The sequence below is a fragment of the Argiope bruennichi genome, chromosome 10, assembly GCF_947563725.1.
Source record: "Argiope bruennichi chromosome 10, qqArgBrue1.1, whole genome shotgun sequence".
In the NCBI taxonomy this organism is placed as follows: Eukaryota; Metazoa; Arthropoda; class Arachnida; order Araneae; family Araneidae; genus Argiope; species Argiope bruennichi.
The window spans coordinates 34717432-34737572 of record NC_079160.1 but is presented as its reverse complement, the minus strand read 5'-3'; the positions used below and the strand labels follow the sequence as shown (position 1 = coordinate 34737572).

The window sequence follows — 20141 nt, the reverse complement described above, 5'->3', positions numbered from 1 at the left end:
CCAGCTCTTGCTATTTGCGCATGCGCAGTTTGAGGTTTTCACATATGAGCAGATAAGTGCAAAGCACAGATACTGTTGTTTTACGCATGCGCGATTCGTAGTAGGAAAAAGAATTAAAACTGCAATTATTAAGCTCTTTTTTTATTCTGATATGACTTCAATATACTAAAACCTTCCCCAATAAATGCCCTACAAAATGGTAAAAATATCTCCAGTATCAGTTAAGTATTTCTCTTATCAGTAAGTATCAGTATCAGTCTTATCAGCACTCTTTCCAGCATCAGTTAAGTATTTAAGGATTCTCTTTCAAGCATACAGACGCTTTCAGGAGATTTCATTTTATACTATGTATAGATTATTATATGCAAAAGTCTTTTCAAGGTATATATGTATTGAAATATATTTAAAAGAAAGTATAGTAGAATAGTCCGAAATTTTAACGTTGCTCAGTTGTGGATTACTTTTAATTCTGTATTAATTGGATTAATTTCCTTATTGCAAAATCATCTGCATTAAATTTTCTAAAGAAGTAATAACCAACAAACGAAAAAGTGCGCGAAAGTGAAATTAGTATCGCCGGAAAAGTAAAATTATTAATTTTAAAATGGCGTAATTTTTTTTTCAGAATAATTTCCTCCACAGTTTTTCTAGAAAAAAGGCAAAATATTGTTTGATTTCATGTAGTCTGCAGCCACTGCTGGCATCGAACTTCTGTTTCATTAACTCGCAAGAGCGCCTGATTCTAAACACTGTGTTAAATAATTCCTTCAAAACAAATGAAAACCTGATAAAATACGATGCGATGAAACAAAACGGAAATTAAATAAACATTGGTAGAATAGTTCAAAGTTACTTTAATTTTGAATGCATTTAATTTTTTTAAAAAAAACTAATAATAGTTAAAAGAAATTTTGTGTAGAAAAAATGAAATTGATACAATTGAAATGGTAAGACTTTAGATTCTAAGAGAGTTTTAAAATAATTTTTGGAATAATTTGCTCAGAAATTACATAGAAAGAAGGTAAAATTTTGATTAATTTTTTATTAATTGAATATTTAATTAATTTTTGTTTCTTTGAAAAATTGATAGCATTCTTTTTCATTGTAAAACTTGATTGAATTCGACACATTTGTTTAAATGGAAATGTGAAACACACACACACACACACACACACACACACACACACACACACACACACACACACACACACACACACACACACACACACACATACACACACACACACACACACGTAATGAAATCTCTAAATCTAAATTAAACCTGATTAATTTCCTTATATATATATATATATATATATATATATATATAGCCAAATGACTTCTGTTTATATTGAAAATAAATTCATTCATGCTTTCATAAAATAATGAATGCTTCTTAAATTCTTTAATATGAACCATCTTTATGCAAAATTTAAAGAAGCAATTCTTGAAAAATGATGATTTAACTGCATCGTACTAGCTCAGTAGCAATCGAATTATCTTGCATAAAAAAAAAAAATCTGTGAGCATACAAATTTGCTTTCCTATGTTTAATTAATTCTCAACATGTTTGTGTTTTTAACGATGAGTGAAGTTATCATTCCCATACTCGAACTTCCGCTTGAAATAGGGCAACAGCTTTGTTTGTTATTTCACTAGCCAACAGACATGTCAGCTGGGAGAATTCTCATGATAAAAAAAAAAAGAGTTAAAAAAAATTGTTACAATGTAATGTAACTTGATAAACTTCGTTTCTTTGTACTACTCTATATCAAACTATTCTTTTAAAAAAATGCAACAATTTCAAACGTTTGTTTGTTTCATGTTGGACCTCATGACTCTAATTTTTTTTAAGTCATTCAGTTTTTCTCTCATATTAGCTGTTACCAAACGCGTTGCTGCCACAGAAGAAATAATTTTGGAAATATTGTTTGAAATTTTGTTTAATTAGGAATGATAGAAACAATGATATTTATTTTCTTGTCGACAGTGAATACATACATTGAAATCGAGTGATATATAAACGACATGTACAAATAATATTTATTCTGTTTTTTTTAACTTTATTATTCAAGTATACTTTAGCGTAAACAATATTTTTTTTGTTTTTCCGTCTTCAGCAAAACAAATTTTTTGACTGTCCTATTGGTGAGGATTTAACATAAAGCTGGCCATTCTCTAGGTTCAAAACAATAAAACGGCGAAGTTTTATCGCCATCGGATGAACAGTATGGCAGTGCATAAAGTAGGAATAAAAAAATAAACATTCATCTTTATATATTAAATATAATAACTGTACTATGAGTATAACCTTCTCACAAGTGCAAGCATAAGTTGGCAAAGTTTTATTGCAATCGGATGAACAGTATGGCAGTGCATAAAGTAGGAATAAACAAATAAACATTCATCTTTATATATTCAATATAATAACTGTACTATGATTATAACCTTCGCACAAGTGCAAGCATAAGTTGGCAAAGTTTTATTGCAATCGGATGTATGGTACGGCAGCGCATAAAATGCGAACAAACAAAAATTCATTTTTTATATTAGATTTGACATTTTGCATGTTGCTTTTTGGTTGTATTTCTTTTGCTATCAAGAAAGATGCCAATAAATCTTTTTTTACAGAATCGTACACATAATTATATTTTTAAGTATTCGAGAAGCTGTCTTGAATGCTTTAATTTTCTTACTGATGCCGATTAGAATTATTTTACTTTTATCCAAATGCATGACGTTGTTTAGCAAAACATAGTTCTTTCGTATGTAGTTAAAACAATAAGGCCATTTGTAAAGGGCGAAAAAGATGAAACAAATTCGAGTGGAAAACTTTTTAGTTACGAAAATAATATATACAGGGTGTCTCAAAAACCTTGACCGCGGCTTTTAGTCCTTAAATATTGATCATAGACATATACTGTAAATTACAAAGTTGCGTAAAAAAAGGTGCAAAATGTTATGAAATCGATTAAAATTTTCAAGGGATTAAACTTTAAAAAATACAAAATTTAAATTTTTATACAGAACTCGTGCAAAAAATTCCCAGTGGGTAAAATGTGCCCCGTCCTCTAATAAGGTCATGTACAAAATTTCAGAATTTTATCATGAAAACTCTCAAAGATATGTTAAAACAAAGTTGGTGAAGGGTCAATCACAAATTAAAACGCAAATGTTTCCTTCAGTATAGATAACGCGACGCAGGAATGCACCATAAGGAAATAAATTGTGCTTCATGTCTTTAGTTTTAAATACAAATTTTAAAATCTATGCTACCTGAAAAATGCTTTAAAATTTTATATCATGAATTACAAAATATAACTTAAAAATAGCTAAATCAATGAGCTTGTAAAAAAACTTATGTAATCTTTCCTTTAAGTTATTATTTCTACACATTATTAATACTTTTAAACCAATAAATAGCAAAATTATTATTTATTTATTCAATCATTACTTTCTTTATTAATTTGTGTATGACTCCTAAAACACAAACATCCGAGATGATTTTCCCTCTTCGCGAACTCATATCCAGGCATCGAAAAGTGGTTTAAGTCAGCATTTATGTAGTTTCATATCTTTGAGACTTTTTGTGATAAATTGCTGAAATTTTGTACATGGCCTTATTAGAGGACGGGGCACATTTTACTCACTGGGAATCTTTTTGTATGGGGTCCATATAAAAGCTTAAATTTTGTATTTTTTAAAGTTTAATCCCCTGAAAATTTTAATCGATTTCATAACATTTTGCACCTTTTTTTACGCTACTTTGTAATTTTCAGTATATGTCTATGATCAATATTTAAGGAATAAAAGCCGCGGTCAAGGTTTTTGAGACACCCTGTGTATGTATATATATATATATATATATATATATATATATAATATTGGTTTAAGTAGAATGCAGTTTGAACAAGCAGTGAAGATACTTTGTATCTTTAATTTCGTTTTATTCTATTCCGAGTGGCAAGCATGATTCCGAGGCGCAATCCGGCACAGAAGCAGAAGGCAAAAGGTAAAAAGGGCCGAAACTAATGATCACTAGTCTTATATAACCTGGGATTTCCGGCCACGCGCCGAGGGAATGACCTTTGACAAGGATAAAAGTATCACTTTCATTTGATACGTAGTACTGATGGCGCATTATTTTTACAAAGGAATTAATTAAACCGAAAGTGAAATCGGATCACGAAATAAGAGAACATTTTTAGAATGAAGTTACTATGGGCTGAATTAAGATAAAGTTTTGGAAATTAATTTGGATTAAATTAAGAGTTTAAAATATCATATATATATATATATATATATATATATATATATTTCATTTTTGACTAACATTATAGAACTGACTATTGGGATATATGTATAGTGTAAGACCCAAATTAACTGAAAGGGGAAAAAAAACGTTTTTTGTAAAATTAGTAACCGATCGACAAAAAAAAAAAAAAAAAAAAAAGTCAAGTAGCTCTAGTAAAACCCAAAACCAAACTAGTCGCATGATTCTTAATGATTTGCTTATGGAAAAGTCTCAACACATTTCTTTTTAATTTTCCGATCAAAAGTTGGCTTTTTTTGCGAAGCTATGATTTTTCTTAATTTAATATTCTTAATTTTTGAACAGGTTTCTTTATAAAACCATTAGAGTTTTATTTCGAAGTCTATTTTTTGGGAAGTTGCACTGACTTTTATATTTGCTTTTACATAAGTTTTAAAGCTATTTTACAACTTTATATATTATTTTCTAAAATTCTAATATTTGATCGAATTTTCTAACGAAAAATCTCATAAATTAAAATCTAATGGTTATTGTTTTGTTCAAATTTGAATAATAATTTCTCAATATATTCTACAGTTCTGAGAATAAGTGATCTATTCATTTAGAAACATTTTATAGTTGATTTAGTGCTTTACAATGTGAAAGAAATTGAAAATTTCTTGTTTTTTTTACCGTCTACTATATATAAAGAATGGATAGATATACAGTTTATTTTTTTTAAATTCAGGAACTAGATAGTATATTTCTCAATCTATCTGAAAAATTTTAAAAGAATAATTTAATAAACCTCTAAAGTAGAAGATTTTTGCTTCATCTTTTTAGCCAAAAAAAAAAAAAAAAAAAAAAAAGGCGTTTTGTCCAATTTTGTCCTTTTGCCACTTATTTGATATATTTTGTTTCATAGCTTTTTCTTAGTCTTTTTCATGCAAATATCCAAATATACAACTATTTTCGAACGTTTTTCAAAAAATTTATTCCGAACATAGTCATATATTTTAATTTGATTTATATATAGGCTTTGAAAAAAGAAATAATTGTATCTTTTTGCTTCATTTATTTTTACAATTTAAATGAGATAATCTTTCAGTTACTTCAATTTCACATAGGTGATTTGATTTGGTTGGTAGATAGGTTTCATTACTTAGATGCACTTAATACATAATTGAATATATAATAGTATATAACATATTTGATAATAATATAAATCGCATTAAATCTTTCATTAAATATATGACAAATCTGAATTTTTATAGCTGCTCGTCTATTACATTCCATGGATTTAAATGAAGATCCATGTGAGGACTTCTACTCCTTTGTGTGCGGAAATTGGATAAAAAACACATTTTTAGTCGGAGATATTTCTACCCAGTTTACGCAGCTGAATTCTATTATCTATTTACGGATAAAAGGTAAGAGTGTTCACTTTCCGATTCTCCTTTTCAATGTGTTTGTTTAAATGTTATCGCTTTTTTATCTGCTTTTCTAGCAGGAACCTTCGATAATTTTGCCTTCTGGTTTGTTATCTATCCACGAGCTGTTTCGCATATTTCATTAGCATTGCTATTTACAGTACACGCCCGGGAATCCGGCCTAATGTGGCGGAAGGACAGGTCGGATAACAAAAAAAGCCGGATAGGCCGTTCGATGAACATATTTCTTTCCAACCAATACCAGAAGGAAAAGTTTTTATATCATAATTCACTGCTATAATATATATTTTCTCATTTCTTATTGAGTACTAAGCTCTTCATTTATCTCAAGCCACGTAGAATGTGAACGCGGCCACGGCCAGTTGAATCATAGAAGCAATTGCCGGTAACGTGTCGAGTTAAAATAGAAGGTTTTGTACTTTTAGTTTATATATGTTCATATACTGCACTTCACGTTTCAGTAATTTAATAGAGATAAAGTAAGTAAAAGGATATAAACTGCTCACATTATAACAAATTCTGTAATGCCTAGTTTCCATGCAAGAAACAATATACAAAACATTAACCTAAATCGCAGGTGTAGTTCTTAAAAAAATTGGATCAAACTGATTTTATTTTTCACTGATAAATGATTACACAGATAAGAAACAGTAACCATAAGATAACAGTTTTTATTTTTTGAAAAAGTCCTTAATAGACGTCCGTTACATACTGATGAAACAATCAACAACGAGCAGAACGCTGCTCTTTTCTTGTCACAACTTGTATTTTGCACACGACACGTGGGAAGATCGTAGCAGACGCCCGCTTGCAATGCCTTAGCAATGTTTCCAATGCAGCGCCTTGCTTTCCTCATTTAATTACGATAAAGAAAACTATTCCAGATAATACGGAAGTCACGAACCAGATAACCGGGAGTGTGCTATATTACTTTTCATTAGTACTCTGTTATTAATCTTATGTCATTGGCGAACTTTTGACTTAATGCGTTTTCTGAACGACCTTTTCACTTTATGTATGGCATAGACACTCTTTTGGTTTAATTACATGACATTGGACATAGTCAGTAAACTAACATGCATCCTCGGCGACCCCCCCCCCGATCTATTAACCGCTAGCTTCAATAAACATATCTTTGATTTTTTTTTTTTTTAGATTAATCACTGAGATATGCGGTTAATACACAAGTACACAATTTTTAAATTCTATGAGTTTTTTTTTTATTTATAAGTTAATGGAACTTCTATAAATATGATATAAATTTATATGCATATAGTATTTTAATTAACTAAATGAAATAATTCGTTTTTTAATGTGTTATTAAAAATGAATAATTTATTTTTTCTATATATTTTTCTAAAATTGGCTATTGGGCGATTGTTACTGGTTTGTGGTTAATCCACAAGTATTCATTTCTTAGGTCCTGTTCTTTCTCATTTATAAGTAAATAAAATTTCTTTAAATATATGACAAACTTATACGTATGTCGTATTTTAAATAACGAATTGAAATAGCTTGTCTTGCAAACTATAATTGAACCTGTATAATATGATTTTTCCGTGTTTTTATAAGTAAAGACAATTAATCTGAAAACGATATTTTTTAAAACTAAAAATTTGTTTTAAGCATTAGTCCTTATTAAGAATCCCTTATAAATGTTACATAAAATGTATTTCGTGAAAGAAAATTCTAATTTTTACTTTTTTAATATATTTTTTCTGCTATTTGTTTTAAAATGTTCTGACTTTAAGAATTAAATCTTATGATGCATATTCTTTTTATTTAGAGTAACAATTCATTAGATATCGGAACTGAAGTTGGACGAAATTATTAAGTCAATTTTAATTTTTACAGAATCTGTATAAAATAAATTTTCTCGGAAAATAAAGTAACACATTAAAGAATATTTAAAATTTATGATGAATTATATTCTCATTAAATTAACAAAAAAGCTTATAGTGTATACGTCAGTATTTTTAAATATATCGTTTGAATCAGCGAAAACAATAACTATAATATTTGATACAATTTTTGGGATTATTTTAGAGGTGTTGGAGACATCGCATGGAGGACTCGCCGAACATGAAAACAAAACACAAAAGTTTTATAAAAGTTGTATGAATTTTGGTAAGAGCTTTGATTCCATTGAAGTTTTATTAAATTAATTTCTAAACTTCATTTTATTTTCATTATTATATATGTTAATCACTTAATATTATTGTATTATGTATGTTCCTTGTATATGAGTTGTTAATGAATATGTGTGGTGGTAACATCATAAGCCAGATAACAACTTCCGGAGAAGAGTGTACACTTTTGTCTAGTGGCTTTGTTACTCGGCTATGAACCCTAACGTTGCGAGTTCGAACCTCAACTTGCACATTGGTGACTCTGATTCTGAACAACCGCATCCTTCATTCGGCTGTCGTGGCTCCATCTACCGGCAGCAACCACTCACACACGCTCGCCGTCGCCCGCCATAACACTTGGCGCGATAACAACGTTCGTCGCTCGTCATAACGCTTGGCGCGATAATCATGTTCGTCGCTCGCCATAACTGGCGCGATAAACTGTACCGACTCACTGGTGGGGAACTATTGTGGTGGTAACATCATAAGCCAGATAACAACTTCCGGAGAAGAGTGTACACTTTTGTCTAGTGGCTTTGTTACTCGGCTATGAACCCTAACGTTACGAGTTCGAATCTCAAACTTGCACATATGTAATCGAACACTGAGATACTAAAACTTTTATCCTTTTCATATATTTTAAAGTAAAGGTCTGTATAACTCTTTTTAATTTGTATTTATTTAAGGGATTAAACTGAAAAAGAGGATAATAGATCAACATCCTTTACACTAAATCCGTCCAAACTTATTAAAAGAGTATTATTTTCTAACATTGAATGACCCAGAAACCTTTGCTCTTTCCCTATCTAAACTGAATGAAACCTTTTGAATATAAATGTCCAGTACATTCCTATTTACTGTATACAATCTCTATATACAAAATTTATTTAGTAACAGTCAGCTATGAAATTTTATAATTATTTTATAAATGAGTAGAAATAATACAGGGTGTCTATAAAAGAACTCCGGGGCTTTAAAAAATCATATCGAGTTAACGGTATGAGTTTGGTCAGATCAGTAAATATTAAAGAAATCAGTAGCTCTTTAAATTTTATTCACACCAGTTTCAGTTTGTTTTTTCAACACTAGGGAGCATCGTACATCATTAATCTTGAAGTAATGTCGCTGAGGCTCATTCCATAGTGAAGTGCGATGGCGACATTATAACAAAAGGCCCATTATATTATCTGGCTTATAGAAACTTTATCTTTTACCACTGTATAGCGAAACTTTCAGTGTGAGTATGGTGGTAATGTGTCTACGGACAAAACCATTCATCAATGGCTATGTGCGTTTAAAGTAACAAAAACTATCTGGTAGGCCAAGGGTGTTTGAAGGGAATGTCAATAAAATCCATATTTTATACTTACGAAATCCGAAAAAATCGTTGAGACGACGCGGTCTTCAGTTGGCTATACCCAAATCAACTATTCATAAGGTGGTTCATAAAAGGCTCCGTCTAACAGCGTACAGGGTACAAATTGTACAAGAAATCAAACCAACAAACAAAAACAAGAGGCTAGAGTTTGCTGTTAGATATGATAGATGCTAATAATGATTTTTAAAAAAATGTGATTTTTACTATGAGACCACCTTTTTTGTTAGCGTAAATGTAAACCAACACAATTGTAGAATTTATGGTTCATAGCTGACTCGTGAATTCGTGGAACATCAACGTAATTCACCGAAATTGAATGTTTGGCGCGGCCTTTGAATAACCAAGTTGTAGGTCCTTTCATTTTTGTTCCATAAATGGTGATGCCACAGTGAAATTTTAGAGGAATAGGCTTTCCCTCAGTTGCTTGATATTGATATGCAGAAGAGTCCTATTTACTTTCAGCAAGATGGAGCACCACCTCACTTCAGTTTGCTTGTTCTTGAAGCATTGGATACTCGATTCGGCAACAAGTGGATTGGAAAAAAAAGGCATATTTCTTAGCATCCAAGGAGCCCGGATCTGACTCCATTAGATTTTTTCTTCTCGGGACATGTCAAGAAACTCGTTTACACCGCGAAAATTCAAAATGTAAATCATCTCAGGCAAAGGATAGTCAGCCATCTAACTCTCCGACCCGCCACGAAGGCACACCGATTTAAACCATAAAAACTGAATGACCGGACTGCCGCAACAGCAACATTGGCGGGAACTGTGGTTGAGTCCTAAGGGCCGTCACCGGCCACGGTACAACCCTCCCCGAAGGAAGTACGTCCCGTCATCGATGGGAGGAGTCAGATCCCCCACCTATTAGTGTACCCTCCAGGGTAGCGAGATCCAACCACCATGTCAGAAGCATCTCATCCTCATTTCGAGGTGTCCCCCCCCCCGGCGTTTCAGGCAAAAGATAATCTCTTGTGTGCCAAACATCACTTCAGACATTGCTGGCCAGATCATGGGAAGAGATTGAATATCGTTTGGATGTGTGCCGTGCCACGAACGAGGCACGTATTGAAACCTACTATATAGTGAAAATATTGATAAATTAACCGTTAAGTGCATATATATAAAATTAACCTAATTTTATGATTGAATTTAAAAAAATTTGCAACAAAACCGTAGAGTTCTTTTGCGAACATCCTGTATATAACTGTTAAATAAACTTATATGTTTGGCAAGATTTAATTAATTTCGAGGCTAAAATATTTTCATTAATATTTCATTTTACAAGGCAGCAGAGATGAAACAGGATCAAAGGTTCTAAAAAAAGACCTGGAAAAATTTGGAAGCTGGCCTTTAATCGAAAAAAGTTGGAAAAGTGAGGACTTTAACTGGACCGACTTATTGGTCGATTTCTATGAAAATGGTTACCCAGTAGATATGCTGTTTTCCATCGGTATTGACATGGATATCAAAAGAACTTCTACTTCGTTAATTTCTGTAAGTATTTATCATTGTGAATATTTTCATTGTCAAGAAATTAATTTTCTTAACTAGTGAATTTTTAATTTAAAAATGAATTTATGACAGTATGAATTAATACGTAATATTGTTACGAAATTTCCGGGGTACGTTTCGATAGTGGAAGTTATATGGTGTAGAGAACGCTCAATCAGCAGGCGGAAGTAGAAAAAAAACAACGACGTTTATTTACACGAAGACACATAGGACAGCACAAAGACGACAACTATATACAGCACAGAAGACGATTATCTTCAGTCGAGACGTGCAGCATACAACAGCATATACAGCAGCATACAACAAGACTCTAGTGCAGACAGTAGCGCACAGCTTAGTTCAACACTAGCTTGACTCCGTCGCTGCTCTGCTAATCCCTAGAAGACCAGTTCTTCACCTTCGATTCCGACTACTCTGCTCTGACAGCTGCGGCTGTCTTCTTTTATAGGTCTCAGGAGGCGGGGATAAAAGCATTTCAACCAATCAGGAACGTTCGAGGCGTATCTCGGTTCCTACTGGACGGATCGGGAAAATTCTCGATGTTTCGGGTAGAATCTATTTCGGCGCCAAACTCGCCAAATTCGTCGCCAATTCGCCAATTCGCCAAATAGTCGCCAGGTTTGTCGCCAAGCTCTGAAACCTCCGACGCGACACCGAACTCCGTCCAATACAGATGACTGTAAAACATTCTTTCCGATGGTGGAACCAACTATGCTGGGAAGCAGCATTACAGATTCGTAACAATATTTAAAAATACCCCGTAATATTTTTTAAAATCAAAATTATCCTAATGGCAATAAAATTGAATTTAATCAATTCGTATATTAAATATTAATTTTTCAGCAATCAATAAATCAGTGAACTAAACGATATCTAGGTGTTAAAATTTAACATGAAACAAATGACACAGAAATTTTGCAAATATTTAATTTTTAATTACGCATGGGATTCGGGACATACATAATCTGGGGGCACGGCAGTGTCCCCGCCAAGTCGAGCAAAAACAAGCGGCACGTCCGTACCATCCTTTTCTCGAAGCAGTTCAGGCCATTTTTGACCCCCTATAACTTTGTTATGGATAAAACTAGAAGCCTGAATTTTCAGTAACCAAGAAGGCATTATACAAATAAGGTATATTTCACATTTCATTAAATTTGAACCAGTAGTTTAAGAATTATAACTAGTCAAAGTTTGTGAATTTTGTCACTGACTGACTGACCGATCATCAAAACTCTAAGGCACTTCTAGCAGACATAGAAGCTTCAAATTTAGAATACAATTAGTGTTTAGTGTATAAATCAAGGAAAAACTAAAATATCCGTGTAATAATGGAGGGATCGATACATTTTTCGAAGTTTCGAGCATTATCCATTTTGTTGGCAAATTCGTCGCCAAGTCGCCAAATGGTCGCCAAGTTTGTCACCAAGCTCTGGGATGACTGATTCGGCATCCGACAGCATCCAATACAGATTACTATAAAACAGTCTTTCTTATGATGATACTATTTGCTCTGGGAAGCAAAATGACAGGTTTGTAACAATATCTAATTTGAAATAATTCAATTTAAAGCTGTGGAAGCTGCAAACGCAATGGGTGACTTTCAGAGAATCAATCTGGTAGAAGAAGAGCAAACTGATCTTCAAAGTATGATCGTAAAACTTAATGCCGATCAAAAAAGAGTCTTCGATATGATCACAAATAAAATGGACACAACTGATAATAACGCTGCCGTTTTACACTGTTTTGTGAGTGGAACTGGTGGTACTGGAAAGAGCTTTTTAATAAAAACTCTGAAAGTTTGGGTTAAGATGTATTTAAACAAAAAAAGTGGCAGTTAATTGCTCCAACAGGAATAGCTGCATTCAGTGTGAATGGGTTGACTAAGACTATTGCAGCTGCCTGTAGAACACAAGCAAACACCGAAGTACAAGCCACTTTCTGATGAAGTGCTCCAAGTTCTGAGATCAGATTTGAAAGAAGTAGTGTTGTTTATCATAGACAAAGTGTCGATAATATCCAATGTTACTTTAACATATATTCATTTACGCTTACCTGAAATATTCGACACAAGCGATGATCAGAATGGGTGGTTTGGAAAAAAAAACATCTTGCAGTTTTCGGAGATCTCTTACAGCTTCCGCCGGTAAGAGAAAAGTCACCTTTTGAAAAACTACCAACTGCTGAAACTATTAAGTTGTTAGGTTCCCTCAGGATACCGAATCTGTCGCATGTTACAATTAACATGCGACAGCTCAATGATTCTGACTTTGTTGAAATGCTAAATAGAATAAGATTAGATGTCACTACACAAAAAGACCGCGACTTACTCTCGACTAGATTAATAACTCTAAAATACAATTCAAATGAAAACAGGTTAATTGAAATAATTGAACACCTCTAGAAACTTCTTGATGATACCGTTTGCTTATTACCTACAAAAAACATGTGTCAACAATTAAATACTGCAATGCTTAGATCTATTCCACATCCCGAAGTAAAACTTACAGCTGTAGATAGCATAGATTGTCCCAGATACCTCACAAAAAGAGCTCGTGAATGCATAAAAAATATGAAGACGATGCTTCTACGATTGCAGGCCTGGGAGAGAACATAATTATAAAAATAGGAGCAAAAGTCATGTTAAGGCGAAATATTGGCGTGAGTCTTGGTTGATTTCAGGGTTCTATCGGTATAGTGCAAAGAGTAAAGGTTGATACGGAAAATACAAAAATAATTAAGAAAATATACATTACATTTAATAAAGAACATGTTTACGAGCTTAGTCCGGTAAAAATTAAATTTGAAATTATTAATGGAGCTTATGTTCATCGCGAACAGTTTCCCATATGTATAGCCTATGCTATAATTATACACAAAAGTCAGAGCCTAAATCTAAATAATGCACTGATGAATATCGGTTTTGCAGTATTCACATCCGGTCAAACTTACATGGCAATTTCGAGAGTTATAAGTCTGGACGGCTTACATCTAATAAATGTCGACTTTGGAAGTATTAAAGCGCAGGAATTCTCAATTTGTGAATACAACAGACTAAGAAGCATTTACCGTTCAGACTTGTCAAAAATTGTAACATCAAAGCTTACGAGAAAAACCCATAGAGACAGAGAGTGGGCTATGAGAAAAACTGTAGCTGAAGCTCAAGAAGTAGTACCGGAAAAGAAAAAGTGGAAGGAAGACTACATACAAAAATAAGAAAAGAACTATCTACAAAAAGAAATGAGATGCCATCAAAAACATAACGTGTAAAAAAACCAAGTCTCGCAACTCAGTTCTTCTATCGTAAAAAGTTGTGAGATCCATGTAATACCAAGTCGGTCCATTTATTCAGTCTCTACTTAAGGGTCCATCTATCTTAAGTTATTACGTAATTAGCTAACCTAACAACATCTTATAGTGACCATATCAATATTAAAAATCTTTTATGGTTTAAATAAATAGATTGACTTGGCAATCGCACTAAACAATCTAATTTTATATAATATGTTAATGTAATCTAATTTAATGTAAAGATGCATTGTGTTTTCATGCACTAAACAATCTAATTTTATATAATATGTTAATGTTATCTAATTTAATGTAAAGATGTATTGTGTTTTCATGCGATGGCCAAGTCAATCTATTTATTTAAACCATAAAAGATTTTTAATATTGATATGGTCACTATAAGATGTTGTTAGGTTAGCTAATTACGTAAAAACTTAAGATAGAAGGACCCTTAAGTAGAGACTGAATAAATGGACCGACTTGGTATTACATGGATCTCACGACTTTTTACGATAGAAGAATTGAGTTGCGAGACTTGGTTTTTTTACACGTTATGTTTTTGATGGCATAAATATATTGTTTTATGTCATTTTAATGTTAAAGAAAACTGCATTAAGACAAAAAACCTGAAACACTCCAGCCTCTCGTAACCATGCGATTATTATATCATAAAAATGTCGAAGTGCCATATCACACTAGGCTCTCTGAAAAAGCTTTTAACAGCCAAAAAGCCACATTTATTGCAAAAATATTCAAAATCGTAGTGTTACAATAAATATTTAAAGGCATAATTCATAATAAAATAAATATTTAAAGACATAACGACGATCTGTAAGAGGTTCCATATTGGTACAATATTTAATTACCGACAGTCTAATGTATATTCACAAAATGAATTACAGTATAATTTTAATTTTTAAATTTCAAAGGAAATTGAAAAGTCAAGCCTTAATTAAAAGGAATAACGAAATAAATTATATTTTCGCAATAATTCCATCTGAATTTGCAACTGCTAATAAAATTTTAATTAAAACATCTACCATCGAATGCTTTGCTTAATACAGCTGTGATATAGTTACTCAATTTTTCCGTTATAATTTTGATTAAAATATATTTTATTATTTTAATCATTGGAAAAAAAGTATTTATTTAAACATAAAATTTTCTTCTTTCTTTTTTTTGTGTTAACAAGAGTTTGATATTTATATTCTGTCTAGAAGAAAAATAATCGATTTTTAGAGTGTTATTTGTTTCTAGAAAATTAAACTTATTTAGGTGTAAAACTCCTTTTTTGATGTTTTTATTCACTTTATATATTTTGTAAAATTTCACTTTGCTTTTCACTTTTTCGTATACGAATAAAACAAGAAAGGAAAAATAAAGTATTATCAAAATGAAAATCGTCAAAAAAAAGTCGTTTTAACGAATCTCCATTTTCTCTTTTTGTTTGTTTGATATGATAATAAAAAGGCTAGACAAATTAAATTTTTAAGAAGTTATGTGGTATTTTTTAAATTTATAGAGTTCTATCTAATTTTGTGGGAAATCCATTCACAGGAAATTTGCCAAATGCAAGTGGGCACAATAATTACAAATGTAAGATGTAGATAAAGAAAATTTGATCTCCATTTTTAAAATATAGCAAGATTTTGATAGCTGTATTCTATCAAGAATAAAATGTATTGATATTCAGAGTATTATTTGCTTCCAGAAAAAAATATTGAAGTTTAAAATATTTTTTTTGATGTTTTTTATTCACTTTACATTCTAGTAAAAATTCAATTACGTACTTCACGTTACTAACTCGTATACGAAGTAAATGAAACAGGAAAGAGAAAGTATTACCAAAATACCCAAAGTACCGAAAAGAGTAAATAAAAGGAAACAGAAAGTGTAAAGTACTAAAAATCAAGTACAGAAATTGTCAAAAGAAAAAAAAAAAAAAAAATGAAGTCGAAATTTTGACGAATCTCTACGTTTCAGATTTAAGTAAATCCTAAAAACCAATTTTTGGAATTTTCTCTATCTATCAGTTTGTGAACACGACAACTAAAAAGTTAGATTAATTTCTTTCGTAATAAATAGTTTGAAGGAATGTAACAATTTAATTTTACCAACATACCGATTAAATTAGTTTTCTATATAATGAATGCATAACGATCGCCATATTTTATAAAAAATGAAGAATCATTTATGTTTGTTTAAATTTATTTTTATTTATTCTATGAGCTTAATATTTCGGACTGAAATCTTTAATTTCATAAAATTAAGCTTTCGCAGGAAACTGTGCAGAAAATATTATACGAAATCAATTTCCTCTTGAGAATAAGAGATCAGAACTGAATTCTCGTGTCATTTGATCCTCTGTAAGAAATACCCGCCTGATCCCTCCCTTTTAGGGTAGATTTTATATTATGTCGTATTCAGTAAAGTCGCATCTTTATATGATTCATTAGCTTAAAGAGACGTTAGAATTTTATTTTAAAAGTACATTTTCCTTTGCATATCATTTCAGAAATCCTTTTCACATTAAGATATTTTGTAAAACAATGAATGCCACCATTATAGCGAGATTTCACTTACAATAACATACCTGCGCAGTAATCAAATTAGCTGGAGTGCGCTAATAACTCCAATAACGCGCTGATTAGCGCAGTAATAGAATTAGCTCCTCAAAACTTCCTCATTTTTCTATAATAAAGATGTTATTCCAGAGTATGCCTTGCATAGTATTGATATATAATAGTTACGAAATATTAATCTTTGGTATGAATATAGCATTATTACTGAATCTATCGCGCCATTCCTGGCGAGTTATTTGGTGATTAATCTCTGGTATACAGTTAATAATATCCGTAAATCAAATTTGTATTTTAGACGCATTTTTCCCTACAGATTGATAGGGCCGCGGTGGCCTGGTGGTAAGGTCTCGGTTTCGGAACCGGAGGGTTTCAGGTTCGAGACCCGATTCCACCGAAGAACCGTCGTGTAAGGGGGTCAGTTGCACGTTAAATCCGTCCTGACCAAACGTTCTCCCTCTGGTGAGGTGTGGTGTGGAGAGGGGGTGCCAGCTCAGGTGTCGTCCTCGTCATCTGACCGCGGTTCAAAATGGCGAGGTCCGTCCCAAAATAGCCCTAGTGTTGCTTCAAACGGGACGTTAATATAACTAAACTAAAAACTAAACCCTACAGATTGATGAAAAGATTTGACTTAGAACTGCAACTGTAGTCACAAAATCACATACCAAATATGATATATTTCTGCCATTGCGTCTTTGAGTTAGTACGTTTACATGTTTCTGAAAATACAGACTGACAGACAGTGAATGTCTTGAAGTATTTGGCTCAAAATTTGAAAGTTGTCTACACTATGGATGCTAAATATGTGTACCAAATTTTATCCATTTAGCTCTCTTCGCTTTGAAGTTATCGTGTTAATTTACATTATAATAGTCGGACAGACAGACTTCGTCTGAGTAGAATTTGCTCAAAACTTGATAGAAATCTACTAATTTGGTATAAAAATCGTATACCAAATTTCATCTCTAACTAGATAAAAGCATTTTTAAATTATCCTTGTCAGAGGCAGATATTTAAAAAAAAATTTATTTTTCAAACTCAGCGAGGTTTAAAACGTGGAAATTCCCCAAAATCTCGAGTTCGAATTTTTTACACCTTCTCTATTCTACATATACGAGAAACTAATAACTGAACACCGGTATTCGAAAGGAATAGAATATTAATAAATTATTCATCTTTTTTACCCTTTGATAATTAAAGGGACATACACATCCCATTAACGTTTTAAAATGAATGCAAATGAAACTTCGTAAAGTTAGTTTTTGGTGGGTTATTTGATCATCATGTTCCAATCTCTGGCTTAAAAATAATTTGGAAACAAAAATTCAGTCAAAACCATTTTTCTATAATGTTGAATTTCATTGATGATGCTACATTGCTTATAAAGGAAAGTTTTTAGAAATTGCTCATAGCACCACTTGAAGCTGAATAATTGAAGACCTTTCATTCCCACTGATGAACATTCCCAGAGATAAAAAGAAAATAAAAAGGCCTGGAATATTTTTTGATTATTATTAGTCGTTGAGAATTGGAGGAGAATAAGCTGAAATAGTTCAACTTAAAATGGTTTGGAAAATGAAATTTTTGGATATTATTGAATATTATTCTTTCTTAATGAGATTAATTCGATTACAACCGTAGGGCCGCGGTGGCCTGGTGGTAAGGTCTCGGCTTTGGAACCGGAGGGTTTCAGGTTCGTGACCCGATTCCACCGAAGAACCGTCGTATAAGGGGGTCTGTTGCACGTTAAATCCGTCATGACCAAACGTCCTCTCGCTGGTGTGGTGTGGTGTGGAGAGGGGGGTGCCAGCTCAGGTGTCGTCCTCGTCATCTGACCGCGGTTCAAAATGACGAGGTCCGTCCCAAAATAGCCCTAGTGTTGCTTCAAAACGGGACGTTAATATAACCAAACCAAACCAAATCGATTACAACCGTATTCAAAATGTTACAAAATTTGTTAACAGACTTGCTTAAAGTTGTGTTTGGTATAGCTCAGTATCATTGTCAAAACAAGCAAAAATTTAGACAAATAAGTGTTTAGGAGAAATTATTTTTTGGACATCTGGTTTCACTAACAGAAGTCAAGAGCCCAGGAAACATAGCCTGTTGAAAAATATTGTATAATATTAGGCGATATTATATTATATGAATCAATATTCCACAATATTATACAATATTATATAAGAATATTGATCAAGGTCATGCAATATTGTATAATATTTGTGTTCTATTAGGCAGGTTGGATGACGGATAAAAGTGTGACTAAGAAATTTCATCGACACCTGCTTATCATTTTAAAGTATGCCAATATTTTAATGTTAAATATACTATAACATGTCTTTTAACATCCCCAATGATATCAGCAATGCCAAACCACCTAAAATACAAATTCAAAACGGCTGACACGGTAAACAATTCTATTCATAGGGTTGATAGATGAATTGCACAGTTTGCAACCTTATTGTCGACAAACTCGCATGCCACATTAAAGTAAATTTTAATCCTATTTAGTTTAATTAATTACTGATAAGGAAGCGGATACTATAAGCAAACCTTTTGGTAACCAGAGCTACACTACCAGAAAAATGTATTATTTTGTTAGACCCCCCCCCCTCGTTTGAGTTTTATGAATCTAGAAGACAATGAAATGTGACTCTGAATTAAAAATTATGAAAAGGAGTGATATTTAATAAATCCTTTTTAACAGTGAATAAAACTTTATAAGCAATATTACTAGTAGTTAATAAATTAATTTATCGGTTAGTATACTAAAAAATTTCTAACCCTGTTAACTACATCTGTTAACTCTGTTATTAATTATTTACAGTATCATATTTACCGATGGGCATTTACAAACGGTATATCTATTGAAAATATTAAGTGTCATCCCAATTTAGTCACAATACATCATCATATAATTAACATCAATCAGACGTAATCAATATTTAGTAGGAAAAAAAATATGTAGTATTGTTTGAATATAAGCCTGTATTTGTGTGCTCGTATATTATTAAAACAAGCCAATGAACAAAATACCACATTGTTTGGTATTTGTGGATACTTAAAGCCCTCGGTTTATTTGGCGATTTGGCATAATGCCACCATCTTGGCGATAAAACCGGGGGACTGTAAATACTCACAAATATTCATTGTTTATATCTATTAAAAATAATAACTGCATTGTTTAAAAGAATTGTAGTCATTTAACAATAAGAATCGCAACAGAGAAAATATACAATAACATCAGATAAGTGAAGTAACAATGCATATGTATTACATTATTACTTTATAATATTAATAATTTTTGAGAAAACTTTGTGCGTTTGAAATATTTGCTGTGAATATTTTTCTGGTGAATTTTGTGCTAATATACTATGGATGTCTTTATTAAGATATCAGTTTATCTGCAGCTTTTGATGTGCTGTATTATGGTTGCAGTATACGGAGAATTTGAGTTTGTGATCCTTATAATGGGATATGCATTTTTGATGGAAATGCTTAAATATGCCCATTCAATGTTGGTATTCAAAAATGAGATTGCTGATGACAAAG

At 32.0% G+C, this 20141-nt stretch overlaps 1 protein-coding gene across 2 annotated transcripts in view; it reads left to right on the top strand.

Moving 5' to 3' along the window:
• Nucleotides 1-20141, top strand: part of LOC129989034 (endothelin-converting enzyme homolog) — a 77739-nt gene that overhangs the window by 12516 nt on the left and 45082 nt on the right. For both annotated transcript variants that reach the window (XM_056097344.1, XM_056097345.1), the window contains 3 exons: nucleotides 5527-5682; nucleotides 7750-7830; nucleotides 10499-10707. In XM_056097344.1, coding sequence (XP_055953319.1) covers nucleotides 5527-5682; nucleotides 7750-7830; nucleotides 10499-10707 — 446 coding nt within the window. The remainder of the gene's footprint in view (nucleotides 1-5526; nucleotides 5683-7749; nucleotides 7831-10498; nucleotides 10708-20141) is intronic.